Source organism: Chinchilla lanigera, unplaced genomic scaffold (assembly GCF_000276665.1).
Source record: "Chinchilla lanigera isolate Chin_1 unplaced genomic scaffold, ChiLan1.0 scaffold00002, whole genome shotgun sequence".
NCBI lineage: Eukaryota > Metazoa > Chordata > Mammalia > Rodentia > Chinchillidae > Chinchilla > Chinchilla lanigera.
In genome coordinates this window covers 33,939,928-33,961,914 of record NW_004955403.1, presented here as the reverse complement: position 1 = coordinate 33,961,914, position 21,987 = coordinate 33,939,928, and the positions used below count along the sequence as shown (strand labels likewise).

General features: G+C 40.9%; 1 protein-coding gene across 1 annotated transcript in view; it reads left to right on the top strand.

The window, feature by feature from the left end:
• The window catches only part of Galntl6 (polypeptide N-acetylgalactosaminyltransferase-like 6), a 1,020,690-nt gene that overhangs the window by 979,625 nt on the left and 19,078 nt on the right, over nucleotides 1-21,987 (top strand). The window contains exon 11 of the mRNA XM_005373544.2: nucleotides 15,397-15,513. Coding sequence (XP_005373601.1) covers nucleotides 15,397-15,513 — 117 coding nt within the window. The remainder of the gene's footprint in view (nucleotides 1-15,396; nucleotides 15,514-21,987) is intronic.

The following is a 21,987-nucleotide window of genomic DNA, read 5'->3' as shown; positions in this document are numbered from 1 at the left end:
AAGAAGAAGAAGAAGAAGAAGAAGAAGAAGAAGAAGAAGAAGAAGAAGAAGAAGAAGAAGAAGAAGAAGAAGAAGAAGAAGAAGAAGAAAATAAAAATAAAAAAGGAAGGGAAGAAGGAAGGGACAGAGGAAGTGGGGTGGGACAGAGAGAGGGGGAGGGATAGAGGGAAGGAGGGAAAGGAAATTGGTCCAGTTTTTCATAGAATGTTCTAGATAGAAGTTTCAAGCTAAAAATAACAAAGAAACTGGCTGAATATGGAAAAATAAATTGGTTTCAATAGTATCAGACTTAGGACATTCTGGGTGAGCAAATGAGAGCTGAAGAGTTCACATTCTTATCTGGTCTATACTTCAGTTAAATAAAGTACAGCAATATAATACCCCCCCCCCATTTTTCAAATATTCTTTTCTTCATTCTCCTCCCTCCCTTCTCTCCTCTGAAAATGAACTATAAAATTGCTTACAGAATTTAAAAGACTGGTTTTGCATCTCCCAGTTCACTCAAACATTTTCTCTGGCTTCAGGAAGTGGGACTTTCAATCCAGGGACACAATGCTGGTGATACAGCTGCAAAGCTTGGCGGTGGAGACCTGAACTGTACATAGAGAATATAATCTTCGTTAGTTTCTTAATAAGACAACATAGATTAAATGGATTTAATTTCAGAGAAAGCAGGAGTAGAGGTGGAACAGAAACGAAAATGTTAACCACCTGCTGTGGCAACTGCAGCTGATCTTAACTTCCTCCAGTAATCCAAGCCCTTCTGGCAATTTCCATCAGTTTTCCTTCCTAAAACACTTACACACCAACATGGAAAAACAGATAATACTTGTAACTTTTCTCCTCCTGTGCAAAATGGGCATGAATCACCTTACTGTATGACCCATGATCGGTTCTTAGCACACTGAGAAAACTGTATTTACCCAGAGGCTGTATTGAGCATAAGTGTCTTCTAAATTTCACTCCACAGCAATGGAACTGATTCCTGCTTTATATGACCTAACACTGCCCTCTAGAAGTGAGGCTTGGCATCTTCTTTTTTTTGAACTTATAGAACACAAATGTCATCCTCCCAATAGCTGTCAATAAGCACTGCATGATACTTTGGTATTGTGGTAAAATGCATGTAACATAAAAAGTTACCATCTTATCCAGTGGCATACCGGTCAGCAGCATTAAGTTTGCCCACATTGCTGTGTAGCCATCCCAGCTATCTCCAGATTTTATTGAAAACTGAAAATCTGTAACCATCATTACTGGTCAGCTCAGATTGTCATAGACTAGGGGGCTTAAACAACAGAAACTTATTTTCTCAAAGTTCTGGACATTGGAAGTCCAAGATCCAGATGTCAGCATGCCAGGCTCTGGTGAGGACTCCCTCTTTGGCCTGAAGACATCCTTCTCATCGCTGCATACCCAGGTGTCCAAGGGTATATTGGAGTGGTGTAGGGACGGACATCTCCCAGCCTTTCTCTTCTTAGAAGATCAAGAATCTCACCAGGTTAGGATCCCATCCTTAAAACCATATCTTAATTACTCCTAATAATCCTATCTTGAAATGCAATTATATTGAGGATTAAGCCTTCAACATATGTGGGGAATCGAGCACACAGTTCAGTCTATCGCAGTATTAAACAACTTGCCTGTTGCCTGGTAACCTCTGTTTCTATTTTGTTTCTATTAATTTGACTCATGTATCTCATGCGAGTGGAATCATGCAATCCATTTCCTCTAGGAACTGGCTTATTTCATTCAGCATAACGTGCTCCACGTTCATCCGTGTAGCATGTGTTAGAACATCCTTCCTTTTTAAGATTTTAAGCAGCATTCCATTGTATTTACATACTGCACGTTCCCTACTCATTCAACTGTTAGTGGACATTTGCGTCGCTTCCACCATTTGTCTATAGTACACAGTATTATTGTGTACATTTACATACAAGTGTCATACAAGTATCATACTGTGTACATTTACATACAAGTATCTGTCTGAGTTCTTGCTATCAGTTCTTTTGATTATATGCCAGAAATGCAATTGTGCCTCATATGGTAATGCTATGGTGCAACTTTCAGGAGAATCACCATACTGATTTTCAGAGCAGCTGCACCATTCTATACTATTTTATATTCCCACGAGCACTGCACAAGGATTCCGTTTCCTCCATGCCTTTGCTGATACTTGTTATTTTCCATGAGTTTTTTAAGCAGTCATCTTAGTGGGCAAAAAGTGTTATCATATTATGGTTTCAATTTGAATTTCTCTCATGACTAATAACGTTAAATGTCTTTTATGTACTTACAGTTGTATATTGTCTTTAGATATATAACTGATCCACTCTTTTGCTCATTTTTTTGATTGGGTTATTTGAGGTCTTTGTCTGCTTTGAATCTTAGGAGTTCTTTTCATATTCTGGAGATTTGCCACATGTTAGATTTGTAAATGAGAAATATTTCCTCCCATTCAGAGGGTTGCCTGTTGCTCAATAATATCAAGGACTGATAATGTCCTTTTTGTTTTGTTTTGATTTGGTTTATTTTGTTTTGTTTTGTTTTGTTTGAGACAAGGTCTCACTATGCAATTCAGGCTGGCCTTGAACATGAGTCACTATGTAGCCCAGGCTGGCCTCGAATTCACAGCAATCCTTCTGCCTCAGCTCCCCCAACTGCTGGGATGCCTAAAAGTTTTTAATTTTGATGAAGTCAAATTCATCAATTTTTCTTTGTTGCCTGTGTTTTTAGTGTTATATCCAAGAAATTTTTGCCAAATCCAATGTCCTGAAGCTTTTTCCCTACATTTTCTTCTAACAGTTGTGTAGTTTTAGCTCTAACAACTAGAGCTTTGATTGGTTTTTGAGTTAATTTTTATATTTGGCTAAAAGTAAGGATCTAAATTCATTCTATTGTATATGGATACCTAAATTTCCCAGCACCGTTTGTTGAAAAGACTGTCCTTTTTCTCCATTGAATGATCTTGGCATCCTGTCAAAAATAATTTGACCACATATGCAAGTGTTTATTTCTGTGGTTTTTTTTAATCCTGTTCCAATAGTGTATATATCTGTCTCTATGTAAGAGCCATATTGCTTTAATTACTGTGTAAACTTTGGAATCAAGAAATGAGAGTCCTCTGAATTTGGTCTTTTTTTTTTTTTTTTTTCAAGATTATTTTGGCTATGCAGGATTCCTTGAGATTCCAAGTGAATTTAATGATAGATTTTTCTATTTCTATAAAAAATAGATTTTGATAGGGATTGCACTGAATCACTTTGGGTAATATTACCCTCTCTTTCCCTCTATTTCTGTCTTCTTTAATTTCTTGCAGCATGTATAATATTTCAGCAAAATAGTTGGTATAGTGTTTCAACCAAATATGTCCACAGATTCACTATCTGTGTTAGATTTTCTGTTGTTGGAACAAAGTACCTGACACCCACCACTTGAAGAATTTGAGTTTAAATCTGGCTCACAGTTTCAAAGGGTTCAGTCCATGGTTAGTTCCAAAGCACAAATATCATGGAGGAAGGTATGGCAGAGGAAAGCTGTCAACTCATGGCATCCAAGAAGCAGAGAGACCAAGAAAGACAGAAAGGAAGAGGCCTGAGACAAGACATAGTCTCCAAGGTCAAGTCCCATGACACACTCAAAGTATGCTTTACTAGTCTCTCAGGAGTCTCTCAAGCCAATCAATTGACAATCAAGATCACACTTACTTTCTTCCCAGGCAGATCCCAAGTGTAGCTCAGCAGATTTCCCAAGCTCTCAGAGCTGTGCTTTTATGTATTCAGGGCAAAAAAACATTGGGCATCCCACACCAGAACAGATCTAAGGTGGGAAACTAGAAGTAGGCACTCTGCTCTTGAGGTGATATTCTACTGTACTGTCCTAGGCCCAAGCTTCTTCATGTCTTCATGTGAGTAATTTCATAGTTCCCAAAATGGACATTGATCTTTTAGCCAGCAGCCAGCCAGCCCATAACATAGATGTTACTGTAATTGAAAGCCACAGAGAGCACAGAAGTCTATAGCAGGTGAGTGTGGAACTTTTGCAGCTTTCTGAAGTCCCAGTACAAGATCTGGAATTCTAGATCTAACATTGACTTACTATATATCTATGCATTGTGTAGTGGGTTGAATGGTGGCCCACAAAAAAAAAAAAAAGTCTGCATTCTGATGTCCAGAAACTGTACATGTGTCTTCATTTAGAAAAATGATCTTTTCAGATGGAATTAAATTAAGAAAATTGAGATGAGATCATCCTGGATTGTCTAGATAGGCCCTAGGAGCAATAGCAACAGTCCTCGTAAGAGACACTCAAAGAAGAGACACAGTAAGAAGATGAGGAACCTGTATAAAGACAAAGGCAACATTTGGAAGGAGTAGCCACAAGACAAGGAGTGCTGGCAGCTACCAGAAGTCTGATGAGGCAAAGGAGTGAAATCCCTCCTCAAAAACACAGACCTGCCAACACCTTAATTTCAAACTCTGGCCTCTAAAACTTTGGGGGAAAAAAAGCCCAGCCACAAAATTTATGGTAATTTTTCAGCAGCCACAGGAAACTAAAACACATTGCCTCCTTCTTGGGAAATATGAATAATAACTACCCACCTCATAGAGCTGTTATAATGCTTAAATGAAACAATCCATGGAAATCAAATACATAGAACCTAACACAGTAAGCTCTCCATAAAGTATTGGCTATTTTTACTTGCCTCCACCAAATCTCTGATTAGCATTATAAGTGGATAGAGGATGCAACCCTTCGCTCAATGGTACAAGTGGAGACATTCAGGGGAAAGAACTGTTTGAATGAGAAGCTTCCCAGTGGTGGGTGAGTGTGTGGGTGTGGGTGTGTGCTTAGGGGAAATAGTATAGTTCTTTTTTCTTCAATAAAGCCTATGGGGTACAAGAAAAATATCACACTGTATATTCCAAAGAGCAAAAACCAATCTCTGATGTATTCATACATCATTAGGAAGATAAGAGATTGTTATATATGTAATGCACATGTGAAACAGACCTTAAGGACCACCAAATATATAAACAGGAATACTTCATATGCCAAACTCTGTGTCAACGTATGTACATTTTTGGAGAGTTCACAGCTTTTATTAGATTCCCAAAATATTTTAAATCACTTAAATAAAATGATACTGATAGTGTTAAGTGAAACAACTAAACCCAGCCTCAAAAACACAAACCAGGCAAGTAGCTCATACTGCCAAAGGGGCCCCTGGTTCAAAAGTCATTGCTGAAGCTTCACCTCTGATGCAGTTCCAGTGATAAGAGGCAGTGAGTCAGGAGCTGGGTGAAGGGTTTGAGGAATGAATAAATGAACAGCAAGTGGCTTTGATGTGCTTGTGTTCTCCTGAATATGCTTGACATATATAGAGCAACAGAGAATAGATATAAACATTACCAACAAAAAGTTCTAGCAATGAACTTCTTTCAAGTCATTTGGAAAATTCAAGGTTGAATGAAACTTCTTTGTGAAACTCTCACATTAATTGCAAGAATACTAACAAACAGCCATCACAGTGATTTATCTCAACTTTCAGAGGAGAAACTAGGAATAGTTACCATTTTTTTTCTTTACTTAAAAGTCAGTTATTGAGAAAGTACTATATGTAATGGCCTGAGCTATGTCCTCCCAAAATTAATATATTGAAACCCAGCCCCCAACTGATTGTATCTGAAGATAGGATTTTTTAAATTTTATTTTAAAGAGAGTAGTAAATGAGAAACAAACAACAACAACAGCAACAAAAGAAAAATAGCAGCATACCAGCATCACAAACATAAACAAACCAAAGCAAGAACATTTAAAGTGATACAGGATTTCAAGACAAAATAATATGCATTAACAGTGGTTGTTATGTTACATATCACTATCCTCAACTACATTGTTCAGATTACCAAATGTAAGAATGGAAGATTTTTAAGGAAGTAATTAAGATCAAAAAAGGCCCTAAGAATTCTACCCTACCCTAGCAAAACAGGTGTCTTTATATGAAGAGGAGATTCTGGGGGGACAGGGGTGTGTGCACAGAGAAAGGTCTTATGACACAGCAAGAAGATGGCCAACTGCAAGACAAGGAGAGGTCCCAGAAGAAACCAAACCTAGTAGCACCTTGATCTGGGATTTCCAACCTCCAGAACTATGAAATATTTTTCTGTTGTTTAAGCCACTTAGCCTGTGGTATTTTGTTCCAGCAGCCCTTGCTAACTAATACAAGACACACCAAAATCAATGACAGGTGAGAGAGTTACAGGGACTATTAAGGCACAATTCTATCTCAAGAAATAGGATTGACTTAAAATAACCCTGCAAGCCACTGCCAAAAACAGAACCCAAGCCTTGAGCTCCCAAGATCCCCAGAAGTTAAGGTGGGACCTACCTAGCTTTCACTACAGCTGAAATGACCTGGCTGATTAGGTTGTACATGCACTAGTTGTATTAGAATAGACTATGATTGACTTACTTGAGAATTTTTTTATTTTTCTCTGTGCTGTTGTTTTGGGTTTTTCTTGGTTTACCTTTGTTTTCATTGAAAAGTAATCTCATTCTCTCCCACAAAAGTGATTAATCATACCTTTTGTCACCTAGCAATGATGTCACAATCCAACCAAAATCCAAGCAGCTTATTTTCAGAACTTGTGTCTGGGCCAGGGATATAGATCAGTGGCACAGGCACCTGCCAGGCAAGTTCAAGGTCCTGAGTTCGATTCCCATTACTGGAAAGAACTGTGTCTGAACTGTCTAGTTACATTGAAAAAAAAGTGAGAGGAAAGAGATTAAATAAAATTCTTAGATTAGAAATAAATGTGCAATTAGCATTCAGACCGTTTGAGCATTTCAAGATGGTCACACTAATTATTGCATAAAATGATGTCCTGGGGTGACAGTTCTGATACCACAAGCTTGGAAGTAGTACATTTGTTTCTATATGGAAATATCATTTTCCCTATCAGTTTTCCATGAAGTTCCCTTGCTACAGAAAACAAGGGTGCAATACTCACCAGTGTGACTTGGTATTTTAAGGTTAGCCCTTTAAGACTCAACAAATTCCATTCCCTATGTGTTTGATGTTATAGCAGGAGGTAAGAACTAGAATGGAAATATTTTTTTACCACTCTTCACTTTTCAGTTTTATAAAAAGGAAATGATATGACTTCACAAGGCAAGGCCTACAAAGAAATACTGCAGGGAAGTAGTGTATATAACAGTGCTATCTGACATTTCCATTTTTTTACTTTAAAGACCCAAGCCATCTCTTTCAATATGCTATGTATAACAGTGATGAAGTATATAATACAAACTCAGATTCAAGTTATTTTTGCAAAAAATAAAGATAATTTTCTGGCTTTTCTTAGCAGACAAACTGTTACACTCAAGCAAGAGTACCACTTCTCTAGAGAATTTTAAAAATCCACATATTGTCATATGTCTCAGGGATTTTGCTGCCATTCTGCCCAGTCAAATGGTCACATTCTCAGAATCAGCTATATAATTTGGATTGCAGCTCTTCATTAACTAACCGTTCTGAATCCTACACAAGAGGTTAACAATTTGAATTAGCCGAGGTTTTAAACCTGCCCATGTTCTGATCACCTGATTTGAATGCAAAGGAAGAATTATTTTCTCAAAACACCATGTTATGTGAGTAGTTTTTCAAGTACTAAAAATTGCTTTATCTTCAAAGCCTGTGGCTATTGCCCCTGGCTTTGAGGGTAATGTTAGATGTGGCTTTTCATGATTTTACTAGAACTGGAACAAATCTGAGATTTACTGGCAATGCATGTATGAGTCCAATCACTGTGAGAAGTATCTATGTTCATAAAATAGCACTCCAGGAGAAAAGTGACAAGAATATTAGGTGCCAAAACATTAGTTAGAAGAGCATGTTCTTGCCCAGCACAAGGTGGCTCTGTCTGAAGAGATGTCTCCACGCCACTTTGAGAGTGACAGGGCAGGAACATGACCACCAACCATTTCTGTCTGAGACTCAAGGAAAGAGGGATCACACTGACTCCACAGTATACCAGGCAGCTTCTGCTCTGGCCTGCATTGCCTTCAAAGCAGCATTCCTCCTTTAAAACCTCTCGACAAAGCGTAAATTCAGGTTATTAGCATGGGAAGCGCTCTCTTTTAAGATGCTTTTCTCTGCAAACTACTGAAAAGTTCACATTCGACTTTTGCTTGATGCCTTTCTTGACATTCACATATGCTTTGATGAGTTTTTCTATAGCTTTTTATGGTGCTTTTCTTGAACTTGCCCTGTGCAATTTTCCACCAGATCTCATTTGTCCCCTCCTACGTTCCTGTCATTTACTTACCTGAGTTTCGTAAATTGCAGAGAGGAAAAGAAGGATTCAAGCAAACCACTTATCTCCTAAACTATGTCTTGCAACTTCTCTTTAAATGCCTGCTTTCACGTCTGTGACCCCACGCAGTGCACTTTGTCTCGTAACACACGTGTGTATAACTCTTACCAAAACATGAAGAATTGTCACCTGAGCTTTCTAAGCCTTGTTCAGCCAACCCAGCTATCAGTTACCTTGTCACTGGCCCATGCCTCTGTTCCAACAGTGCCTTCATGAGAGAATTTGTAATAAAATATTTCCGTCCTTGAATTTATGAAATTAGAACATCAAATCTTTAGGAAAGAATTCAAGCTTAAAAAAAAGAATTTGGTGTTTAGGGGCTCAATTTTTTATACAAATGCTTCCATACCCTCGGTCTTACAAAGTATAACTCCAAACTGACACAGCTTTCTAACCACCAAAGGGAAGAGGGCAGGGAAAGCCTCCTCTCAAGCAGAATCAGGTAGAACAGGGTGCCCTGGCTGCCGAACACAGAGGTGCAGAAGTGAGGATAAAGTCATCACTTCTCTGCCATTTTCTAGACTTCCTGCCAGAAAACTTGATATTATTTTAAATCTAAGTTCAAAATCTAGAGTCTCCTGCCAAGTTTAGGAAACACTTCCTCCTTACAATCCCACAGGACACCCTTTGTTGTACCACCACGGCCTCTCCTGGAGCTGAGCTGCTTAACCAGATATTCTCTGCTTGCCCCTCATAGGCTTTATTATTACTTTCTGTCCCTTGGAATGTCCCTGAGTGTTCAAGTGATTTTATTTCTTACCTTGCTTCATTTCTCTATCTAAATCAGACTCTGCTCTGATTTTTGATCCCTTTTTTTCTAAACTTAAGGAGTAGCCTTTTTTAACCTCTATGTATTCCTGTGAGCTCAATAAACCACTTGCCCCAGATTTATCACCCAAAATGATACCTTTCTGGTGAATTAGTTATAACATTACCATCACACAGGCCAAAGGACAAAGGACAAGGAATCAGAGACATGGATACAAAACATGTCTGTCATCTGCTCATTAAAAAATCTTGGACAAACCACTCACTTTCCCCAAGCTCCAATTCAAATGTGAATGAATGCGTAGCATTAGGAAGTAAAACCATGGTTCTGAAAGGATCCAGCTGAAAATGAAGTAGGCTGAAAAGACTCTCCTAATTTCCTTCCTTTTGTCAGAAAAGAGATATATATTCTAAACCCCTAAAAGAAGTCACGTATTTATACAAGATTTCTTCTGCATCTGTTTATGAAAATCATATTGTTTTGGCAAATGACCCTTAATTTAAAAGAACCTAATTTGATGCAAGACATGTTTTACAAGTAATACAATCTCTAACTCTAAGCATCTTTAGAAAAAGACTATTTGGAGCAGAACATATATAGATCTGAAGGCCCTCCAGCAACATTTATGCCATAGGCTCATCTTTCTCTTGCATCATGTGAGCCAGCCTTCTGAAATGTGCAGTTCTAGTAAGTCCCAGGACAAGAGAGAAATGCCAAAGCAATTACATTTATGGTAAATTCAGAAGAGGAAAATGCGCACAAGATAGGAGGAAAGTTTCCGTGGGCATAATTTCAAGGGAAGATACTAGTTAGTGTCTGCAGCCGTCAGTGGGTGCCACTAGCATGCAGCAATTAGAGAGGAAGCGAATCTGTTCGAACAAAATGGTATAATGGCCACGAGACAAAACCTTAACCAGTGAAAACGCCTGTAAAGATAATGAAACATTTTTAGTGCTTTGCATGTATATGCCGGCGATGGCAAACCTTTTAGAGCTTTCGGTGATACAAGCAGCCCACTGTATGCAGTATGTTTGCCACCACTGCTGTATACTGTTTTTAATTTCTAAAAGCACTTCATAATTTTTAACTGAGTCTCAAATAAATTACATCAGAGCTTATATGTAAGTCTACTCTCAAGTCACTCCCAAAATGTTTTATTTTTAATTATCCCAAAAATTATCCCAAAAATGTTTTATTTTTAATTCTGCTTTTTTTCCCTTGTATGGATGTATCCCATTGCTATCAAACTTCTTGAAAGAGAAGCTTCTGTTTATTGACTAATTTTACCCTTCCAATTTTCCTCAGTTTACTTGGCAATCCATCCTCTGTCTTCATCTCCCACACCACAGAAACTCTGAAAGATCACCAGTGACCTCCAAATCCAACCATTTCCTCCCATTTCCCCTCCTACTTGTCCACTCTGGAATTTGATGCTACTGACCCTTCTGCCCTCCTCTCGAGCTTCTCCCTGTCTTCCTCCTGATTCTCCTCCTTCCCTTTCTTCTCCAAGCTGCCTTTGCCTTGCCCACTGCTGTAGGAAGGAGTTCTCATCTCAGCCTCAGTCTTCTCATCTTGCTTCCTATTCTTTGTCTGAGTGGTCTCGTGTAAGACTCTGGTTTCAATGACAACTTCTCTGTGGAGTCAAGTCCAAAGAGAAAAAAAAAAGCCTAGTTATTTCAACAAGGAAACTTTGATATTAAAAAAAAAAAAATTAGCTACTAAAGGGGTACAAAAGGTCTCAAAAGAGCACAGAAGCCGCCGCTGCAAAGAGCAGTAACTGACAGGCACAGGGGTACAAGCCCGGAATCCTGGCTACTCTAGAGGCTGAGGCAAGTTCAAAGCCAGCCTGAGCAACTTAGAGTGATATTGTTACAAAATTTTTTAAAAGATTAAAAGTTGCTGGGATGTAGCTCAGCAGTACAGCACTTGCCTAGCATTAAAAAAAGGTAATAACCATGTTTTGGTGAAGAGACTATGAGTAAGTCAAGAACTTAGAAACTCTCCAGCCCTTCACCCACCAAGGCTGACCCCATCTGACATGTTTTGTTTGGTTTCATTTCATTTCATTTCGTTTCACTTCGCATTGCTTTGCAGGACTCAGAGGTGAGCCCGAGTAGTACTGTACATGAAGTTACAACCCTGGCCTTTTTTATTTTGAGACAAGAACTCCCTAAGCTACCTGGTGGGGTTTGAACTTGTGATCTTTCCCTTTAAATTTCTGCTCATCCTTCTCAAAGTTCCTTTCCCTCAGCAGTACTCCTTGAAGGTGGACTTTTCATAAACAGGCAGGCTGCGCTTTGAAGAGGAGCTTATGGCTAAGGCTATAGAGAAACTCTTTTGTACCTGTTGAGCCGAACCCAGACCTGCTAGGTCTCCGGGTGCTCTCTCTCCACCCTGTATCAGTGTCTTTCTAGCTCGCAGAATAAATTTACCTTCTAAAGTCATTCAGACTTCATGAAGAGAAACATACTGATTCATTTTGCCACATTAAAAAGTCACAGCCAGATGTATTGAAAATTTCCAGTCTCTGGAAGGTGCTGACTAAACCATCAACTTCACAAGGGAGGACACTGATTCTTTGCAACTCCCCATCCTATACCCAGTATCTAGCACAATGTCTTGACATAGCAGGGACTTAATAAACAGTTCTTGCATGAATAATGAACCCAGTACTTCACTTTAAAGACCTGTGGTGATCACCAGGAATTAAGTCTACCATGTATGAATTAGTCTCATTGAAGCCGACTGAATGGCCTCTGCCACATCAACTGGCCACCTTGACTTTGTTTCACACTTCCTTTCTCTTATAAATTTTTAAATAAAAGCCTCCTGTGCTGGGGGAATAAAACAACCTTAAAACTGAACCAGACTCCTCTTGAACACCTGAAGAAAGCCTTTGCTCCCAGCCAGACCTCTCGCTCCTGACCCTTGCCCCAAAGGAGTTTCTCTCTACAATCTTGTCACACAGAATAATTCCCTTTTCCCTCACTTTCTTCTTCTCCAACTCCTTTCCCTGGTCAAACTCTGCCTGGCTTTCTAATCCTCTTCAGCGTTCCTCAGGATCCCTGAGCACAGTTTTAATGATGTCAAGCCCTGAAGCAGGACATCAAAGAGGTGAGGCTGAAAATTTCTTTTCCTGTCATTGATTTATTCAGCAGTCTACGTCCTAGGCATGGGGCCCGTGTATGTGTGTGAACTCTACCTTCAGCCATGGCTCATGAGTCCATGTGGGGAGTGGTAGAAATTGGTAAGTATTCTTGTCTACAGTTTTTTAAAACCTTGTTCAAGGGAATGAGCAATGCCTACTATCAGTTCTATTGGAATCTTATTCACCTGTTTCTCTTGATGGACTTGCTCTTATGAGAAAACGAAGAGGCTATGACTATGCGCTGAAGGGATGGTGATAAAAAGATAAGGGGGAGAGAAGAGAGTGACGGTGGTCGGATATTAATCTTGTCCCCAGCTGCCTACCTTATCCTGCACTGAACTCTCAGCATTTCCTCTCTGGCACAACTTTGTGCTGGAATTTACACAGATGTAGGCAATTACGCCTTTGAAACTTGAAATTTGGCTTCCAAAGCAGTTTGTCTCATTGTCTACACAGATGCCATTTGAGTGAGAATTTAGAAAATTCAAGAGTTTAGAAAATGGTATCCTCCATCCCTGCCAGAGCCCTTGTGAGCCCAGAATATTCAAAAACAAGATGAGGCTCTCCGGTAGGCTTGGTGTGTGTCCACGGGCACATTTGGCAGATTTGCAACTCATTATCTCTGGCTTGTGTGTGTTCTTTTCCAAGAGGAAAGCGCCTCCGGTGGGTAAGCGCCAATGCCAGCTCGTGTAGAAGGACAAACCTCTCCCACGGGAGCCAAGCACTCATGAACCCAAAGCAGCTGCCGCTCCCCAAGCCCTGCATTGGGTTCTGAGCTCCTAGACTCAAGCAGAGGGGATAATAGTGCCTGAAGACGCCTTAGACATATGAATTAATAACTGGCTTTCTGCGTGTGCCTGTGAGGTAAAGGGCACAGGAATGAAAACAGAGGCTGCCCGGAGTTCTGTCAGGTGGTTTCGAGGTCACAGATAGTCTCAGAAAACCGTCACACAGGACTCAGATAAGGAAATAAGGATCTTTACAAAATGGCCCAGCTTGAAGACAGCAAGGAAAAACCTAACCTTAACACGCTGGGGGTTGCTATTTCACGAGAGCCACGTCATCACACATTAAGAAATTGGTTTTACAATATGTTCTTTGGTTGGTTTGGGCAGTGCGGGGGATTGAACCCAGGACCTTGCACATGATAAGCAATCATTCTATCACTGAGTTACATCCCCAGCCCCACACCAAGAATATTTTTAGTTTTTCTTCCAAAATCTCAAAGGAAATATCAAAGGAAAGACGGACAAAAGGTAAACTAGGTCGGTGGTGAATTAGGTGCATTCCAGTGACCACCAAAGTTCATTCCCTATCTTTCACGATCACCCATTATAATAAGATTCCAGCAATCAGTGTACAAGTGGTCAGAGGCAAGCTTTTTCCCTAACTTGGGATTCAAATCCGAGGTTGATGGGTTCCAGAATAATGCAAACAAAGGTTTTCGTATGTACCTGCCTATGGTTTTGTTTGTTTGCTTATTTTTGCAAAAATATCCATAACTTTCCTTAGATCTTCAGAGAAGTACATAGGCCAAATCAGACTAGGGATTGTTGCTTATAGCTGCATTATTTCCCGTTCCTCTGACATCAGGCAGAGACCTTGAAACTAGAAGCTCAGCAGAGGACCCTGAACCCAAGCGGTGGCCAAGTTCCATGAAACTACTACCCACGACAGTGATCCTCAAATATGTTATACCAATCTCTGCTCCAAGCATAGATGAAATATGAAATAGCTTCCTCTGCCATGCCATCCCGACCCAGCATCATTTATTATTTTCATGGTATGCAGCATTTTTCACAAAAACCTTCTCTCTTTCATTGCCGCAGTCCAACAAGAATAAATATTCTTCTGTAGTGAGGTAACTCCCTCCCTACCTTACCCACTCATTCTGGGCAAAAGGAGCTTCAGGGAAACTATCAGTTCTACCCACTGCATTACTGTTTCTATCCTTAAACATACGCGAAGAGTCTATGGTAATGCAGTGTCACATGGAAACATGTAAAGACTTGAGATGCCAGAGCTGAGCTAGTATACACACCTCAGTAACAAACTATAAGTAATATCTAACTCTACAGAGAACTTGGGGAAATCTCCAGGCAGGAATATGGGGCAGACCACCTGTCTCTACACAGACTCTGCTTCTGTTGCTCTTTCTGCCCTTGATACTTTCCACTGTCCACTCTCTTCCCTTCTGTAAGTCTTCAGTGCTAATCCAAGGGAAAGAATTGCCCCTTTCATTTACTCTGCAACTTTTCCAAGTTCAGGCTTTACACAGGGACACTTCAGTAAATATTTCAGTAGTAATCTTTGTTTTTGTTTTTGTTTTTGTTTTGTTTTTCTCCGGTACCGGGAACCGAACTCACGACCTTGCGCTTGCCAGGCAGGCGCTTTTGCCGCTGAGCTAAATCCCCAGCCCCTTCAGTAGTAATCTTGTCTTTCTTATTTTGCTAATCCTCTAGCAAGTGTGGCCAACCCTCAGCCCAAGCATGCCCCATGTTTTGATGGAAAATTTTTAAAGTGTATCTTGTTACTTATAGACATTAACTGTACTATACAGTTTATATACAGCCCAAGACAATTCCTTGTCACTCAGTGACACCCATGCAGAGTAACACTTAGTTTACCCTCCAGGAAAAGTGGATGAAAACAAACATAGACCACGACCATCACAGCCCAGGGATGCACTCTCCTCCGTCACACACTTTACCTGTATCCCCTCAGATTGGATCTCTATACTAGGGTGGTAACGGTAGAAGGAACACGAAGCAGGATGATAAATCTCAAGTTAAGCACAACCTGCAAAAGAAAAATCTCCCATGTTACAGAAGTCATGAGCTCTGCGTTCCTCTCCAGATTGCGTGACCTGCAGCCAGCTGCAGTGCTGGGGTTTGACCTCTCATGTTCTTTCGTATGTGCATACATTCTCTCTAATCTGCTGCTTTCCCTCCATAGATTGCATACAAACTCCAGGCACCGTTCTAGTTATAGATTTCAAAACACAATAGTTCATCACCCAGTTAGTCTAAGACTGCCCAGTGGTACCGACACAGCTGTAGAATCAACCCCACACTCAAAATTCTTTCTTCTTTCCACAGATTCGGAACGTGGCAGCAAACCTCTGTGTAGACAGCAAGCATGGAGCCACAGGAACGGAGCTGAGGCTGGACATCTGTGTGAAAGACGGTTCTGAAAGGACGTGGTCTCATGAGCAGGCATGTGAGAAGTCATAGGAGTGGAGTCCAGCGGGGCTGGCACAGACGGATAGAGGGGGACGAGTCTCCAGATAGTGCGCATGCGACCCAGAGGGAGGCCACGGTTCTGTCACCAGCCAGCCCTGTAGTTACGTGAATCACTTTATTTCTATTTCTGTTTCTCTTCAAAGCAGCTGGGATGATCAGCTGAGATAAAGTACATGAATAGGCTTTCAACGATAGAAAGGCAGGTAGAATTGTTCGCTGAGTATGGGAAATAATGCTTCCATGGACCTCAACTGATAATTTGAGTACTAGTTTTGTAAAAGTTGTTAATCTTGTGCCAGGAGGATAAATGAGATAACAGCACCCTAAGGTGGACTCCATGGGATACGATAAGACCACATATTGCTTTGAATGGAAAACCATTCAGCGCTACTCAGTTTAAGTGAGGTGTGGTTTCTACCTCAATTTGAAACTTGAAAGTCCTTGAAAGGGGCATTGCTGACACTGAGCCACTTGTGAAAGAGAAGAGAGGAAGTAGAGCAGTATCTGCCCCGTTTCATGGTTTGAATTATGAAATATTTCAGTGTGAAACTATGAGAAATACCATAGCAGATACTGATGCACTCACCACACAGATTTCACAAGGATCAACACATACTACCATACTGGAAAGGAAAGGAATTTATAAAGTGAAAGCTGTTCTCCCATCCTAGTCCTCTCTCTCCCTGTGCAAAAGGATATTGTCCAAGGTCAGGAGAGTGTGCCTTGCCAGTGCTTCTAGAATTGTGCAGGCTGGCTCTCTTATGAAAGCCAAGAGACTAAGCAGCAGTTTCAAGTAGGCCTTATGGTGCCCCTATAGCGATGTAATCGTGGATCCTGGACAAGGAATCGCCCCAGTTGGTACATTCTTCTATTACCTAATGCACTCATGGCAAGCAAAAGGACTTTGGCAAAAATTACCAATTGGGTGATTACCATACCCAGCCTAGGAGATTAAGGAACTGTTCAGCTACACTGAGAGTCTGTATATTGGCACCTCCCCTCCCCACCCAACCATCCCTTCCTTTCCCACCTCCACCCTGCATTAGAATCAGAACAACATGATGCCAGAAAAGCAATACATCAAGCTTGCAACACAGTCAGAGTTAATTCAATCAACACTGTCCCTTCTCTAACCGCTCACCCTACCTGGCCCTGGCGGTCTCCCGCTACAGCCTCGTAGTGTTCTAGATGGGTTGTGGGCCTCGAAGTCAGGCCATCCTAGAATTCGCCTTACACCACACGGCCTTGTGAAATCATTCATTCTCTATAGGCTACAGCTACTCCTTCTTTAAATAAAGACAGTAATACCTTCCATGTGAACAGGCTTCCACGAGAACGAATTATATCTGATACAGCAGCGCGTCACACATAAAGAAGATGCAGTCATTGTACTGCCCTCTGCCTCCTCACACGCATCCAGAAAGTCGCTTTAGGCTAACACCAAATCTCTCTGGCGTCCAAGGCAGCTGTGACTTTGGCTCCATTTTTCCATTCCCAGCACAGTCAGCAAGCATGAGTTATCATTCACTCCAGTGTGTACCGTAGGCTGTGCACATTCACCAGATGGACTTAAGAAAAAAAAAAGGTCTGTGTGACTCCAGGATTTGCTGATAAGAATCAACTATCAAAGAAAAGCGACTTGTGCCCTCCTCCCTCTATCCCTTCCTCTCTATCAACACACAGAGATCAGACGGAGAGTGTCCTCTGTTAACTCCAACAGGCAAGGCTGACTGCAGCCTGGGAGAAAAAGAGAAGGTTCGAGGATGGCATCTAAAACAGGAGGGAATATTCGTAAAAGAAAAGGGAGCAAGTTACACAGAAATGCTTTGTTTCTTTACCAACTCTCTTAAGCCCCACAGGAAGCTTACCTAGCCTAGCCTTGGTATGAGGGACGCATGCCTGGGAGCCGGATCAGGTTTAATATTTCTGTCCTGTAATATCCTAGAATGCAATTTGCTCTGGTTTGCAAATTTTATTTGACAGCTGGAAGCGAGTATAAACAACACCAACTGTATTGCAAACATTTTATTGGTTCCGTTTATCCCCCTCAGGCTAAAACTGCAAAAAATCGATGGCTTGTAATTCAAGAAATGGCCACCAGAGAGCAGCACTAGACAAGCAGAAAAGTACATAGGTAGAACGAAAAACGCTAGTTAATATTGCTCCTTTAAAAGATTTCCAGTCTCTGAAACCCCTAAAATGGAGCTACTGGAAGATTAAAGGATGACAGGAGGTGAAAAATGTATTAGTCTTGAGATATACGTCACGACATATTGACTCCGTTAAAATATTACAAGCTGCTTCATTTTGCAGTAATTAACTATACATTTTATTTAATATATTAAAGACATAATAACTGCAATTCATTTCTTTACATTTAGATTCAAATTTCTGAATGAGTAGTGTATCAAGACAGGAAAATTATGGGTATTCATTTTAATTCAAAAGCAAATTCATGGACCAGGATTGTAGCTCAGCGGTGTAGCACCTGCCCGGCAAGCGCGAGGCCCTAGGTTCAATTCACAATATCAAAAAAAAGAAAAACAAAAAGCAAATTCATATAAAGGGAGATGCTTGGAGTTGAAATAATTTTTCCCAAAAAATAGACAAAAGTAGAACAAAACTGTGTAAACAAAATTACTACACAGGAAACAAAGACCCTATTGAAGCACCTTTATGAGAAAATGCTGTTTGTTGCAAAACAAGATTCATGACTAATCTGGCTGCTGTGAAGGAAGCAGATGTGTGATTCATTCTTCCAGGGTGATCTGTTTAGCTGTTTGATATCACTATAGCATTGTGTGCTGGCTCTCAGTTTCCTTAAGGGACCAAGAAAGAAAAATAAAAATAGATCCAAATAAGACCGTAAGGCCTGGCAAGGATCCTCCCGGGCTCCCATTATGAATGCAAGGAGAGGAACAGGGGCGAGGAGGAGGTGCTCTCCTTGGCCTACTTCTGCTGCTCTCCCTCAGCGGGCCAGCAGCCGGCTAAAAGCTCCTGCTGGGAGGAAGCCTTGCAGCAGGCCTTTCTTCCTACTGAGGAAACAGGCAAATGCTCCCTTTCCAAGACCTGGAGGGAGATCTGCAAACAGAGGTTCAAGCAAGTCAGTGCGTGCAGCCAGAGGACAAATTCTCTTCCTGTGGGAAAAACAATCCACTATCAAGACAGAACATACCAATGGATAGCAACTACAAGGAGAAACATATTATATCTCAATTTCCACAAACTATATAACAAAATAAAATGTAAGTACCCACAGAGAGAAAAAAAATTATTTTCAATTGCTTCAAGTTAGGTAGCGGAATTAAAAGAAGAAAATTTGCAGTATCAAATCTAGTGAGTTTATTTATATAATGTTAGTCAGCATTACACAGACCACATGAATATTAAAGCAAAGAAACAAGTTATCACTGGGAATCTGTACTGAGGAGTATCACTCCAGAGAATGAAAGGAAGAAATTAACATCCATTTACTCTAAAACCAGTGTTTGAAAAACAATCAGATATGTCAATACTCTTGTCCATAGAAAAGCCGTGGAGTAGGAGACAAACTGAATATCATGGTAACATCACCCAAAGCAAACAATGAAAATGGCTTCATAATGTCTGCCTGCTTCTGCCTTCACAATATCGCACTCCGAAAACTGTGTCTAATGAGTGAAAGACTCTATGCCTGATTAGTTTGACATGGCCATTAGGGTAAGACAAATTACAATGCGAAGCATTTCAAAGACACAAAATGGAAAAATTGCAGCTAACGCTACACACAGAAGAATAAAGCAATTGATGTAATCTGAAGATATCTTATCACCTAAGACAGGGAAAGGTAATCCTTAATAATAACACATGAAACACGATGACAGTTACATGCTAACAGACTACAGATATAAGAATGGTCATCACAGTGTAATAACAAACTCAGAAACAAGAACCAAAAGTGAGCTAAGGCTGCCCTGAGATATAGTTGTGACAGTAGATGAAGTCTGTCTGAAAGATGGATTTTTACCTGTTTGCTAGAACACAGGTATTCTTTTAGACTTAACCGATCTTTAATAAAATGGATGACAAGACTGTCCGTAAAGGAAGGTTGGACGGGTGAGGTAGGGCAGAGACAAACTATTTCTGCAGGCCTGAATTCCCCAACTGTGCAGTGAGGTTCTGTGCTGGGTAATTATTATGGTCACTTTCATCTCTAGACTTCTGAGTACATAAACACCCGAATGAGTGGGACACACACCCACAGGGAAATAGATAAATCAGTCATGACTGCTTGTTCCTGCATGGCTTGGACTGTTCATAGTATGAGGGAAATATGATCTCTAAATATAATAAAGAGTTCATCAAAATCAGTTGCCAATTTATAGGCCTGAAAATTTTCTTTCAATGATAGTGAAGTACATCTAGAATCATTAATGCTGAAAATTCGAGCCAGGCCTGAAGGTGCACAGCTATAATCCCAGTGACTCAGGAGGTTGAGGCAAGAGGAGGGCAAGTTCAAGGTCAGCATGAGCATTTTGGTGAGACCTTATCTCGGGATAAAAAAATAAAACGGACTGGGGCCATAGGTCAGTGGTGAAGCGCATGCCTCCCTGGCACACGGCCCTGAGTTAATGAGTTAAATCCCCAGTACAATCAATCAATAAATGGCAGGGAGTAATCACTGATATTACTGTAGATACAAACAGCACAGAAGCACCAGATGAACTGAAAAACTAGTCTATTTATCTCAGCTGTACTTTCAACATAAGGTAAGATAATGAGGGCAAGTTTGGTTTATTCAGTGGAAGCTTTACTGAGCATTTATTGTGTGTTATGAATTGTTCTTGGTATGGAAACGGCCAATAAAAAAGCTGCGCTCTGTGTCGTGAATGACCTCACTGTCCGGTGAGAGAGACAGAAGCAGAGTGCCCAGGCGTTAGGAAGCAAGGGAAGGCGTGAGAAGGAGGAAGTCGCTTAAACGAGGAGGCTTCTTGGATCAGCGAGCCCCAGAGCAAATCTGAAAGGCCTGGTCAGCACCACCTAGCCTGGCCCGTGCATACTTACCTCTCGTACACAGAGGCACGCATGGAAAAATATGCCTATGTTGTATCAGCAACTACAGTCATTTTAGTCTTGTTGGAACAGAAGCCAAAAGAAAAAGGATGTAGCTGGGAGGAACAGCAAAGGCCAGAATCGGCAAGTTCCTACTACGCTGTGTTAGACAGGTAGTCAGACATCCGCCAGCCCGGGAGGCAGTGGAGCAGGCATCTAAAATAGCACACTTTGCCAATTAAGTAGAGCAACAAGACGCCTGTGCATGGTATAATTATAATCATTTGTTACGTCTCAGACTGAAAGCAGTTCCACGGACTGCAGTGACATTTGAAGGTTACCATTGCACGCGTTCCTCCTGATACCTGGCTAGCTGACTGCCTAGTTCCAAAGCGAAGCATACAGGGTTTCAGGCGGCCGGAGCTACCGCCCAACATCGGGAAGGGAAGGTTCTTTAAACACCCTCCTGCCTTGGGCTGGGACCTGGCTTAAATGAGAAGCTTATCTTTTGTACATTTCTTCCTTAAATTTCCTACATGTTAAAGCTTCTGAGGAAACATTGACCATCTAAAAAGGACAGGAAGATATTTTTTCAGTTCCAAAGTAACATTCAAATAAAATGTTGATAGGCTCATAGTAAACTTAGTACCCGGACCCCAGTAGTAAATTTTGTGTGCACAAAAGGCCCCGAACTGGCCCTCAGTGTAGATGCCCTCGTGGGACTGCCCGCTTTCTCCCTTGAAGGTATAACTCTCTGTGTGTCTACAGTAAATTCTACCTATACCTCTGCACGGCCTCCTGTGCATCTTGACTGAATTATTTCATCAAGGACACAAAGAACAGAGGACCGAGGAATTGAGAGGCTGTCTCCTCAATGCGTCAGGCCCCAGCGTCCCAGTGACGTTAAAGACTGAATTTGATTCTCCGAGGGTCATGTGAAAATATGGGATTTGATGTTGAGAGAGAACCTGGCCAAGCAGGCATTTCAAGCAGACTTCTCTAAAAGCCAAGAAGAACAGATGTGTAGGAACCAAAACAGGAAAATGGGAAAGAAATCAGTTAGGAGGTTGTTCCTGTAGACAAAAGACATTGAGAGAACTGGTTGTGAGGACAGAGAGGAAGGCAAATAATTCCAGAATTCTTTCTAACACAAAAATGCCAAGACTTGGTAATTGATTTGATGAAGAAAGTGAAGGGCCGGGGGACAAAGCAGCTAAGGATTCCCTGGGTGAGAAGCTGAATGCTAATTCCTTCCACTAACACAAAATAAGGGGTAGAAGCAAGGTAGAGGAGAAGAACAGCAATCGTGATTAGTATGTGTAGAATTTGAGCTGACCTTGGGACATGCTGCTGAGAAGTCCAGGGGAGTTTGACGAATACAGATAATGAGTTATCAGCATAGTGGTGAGAGTTCAA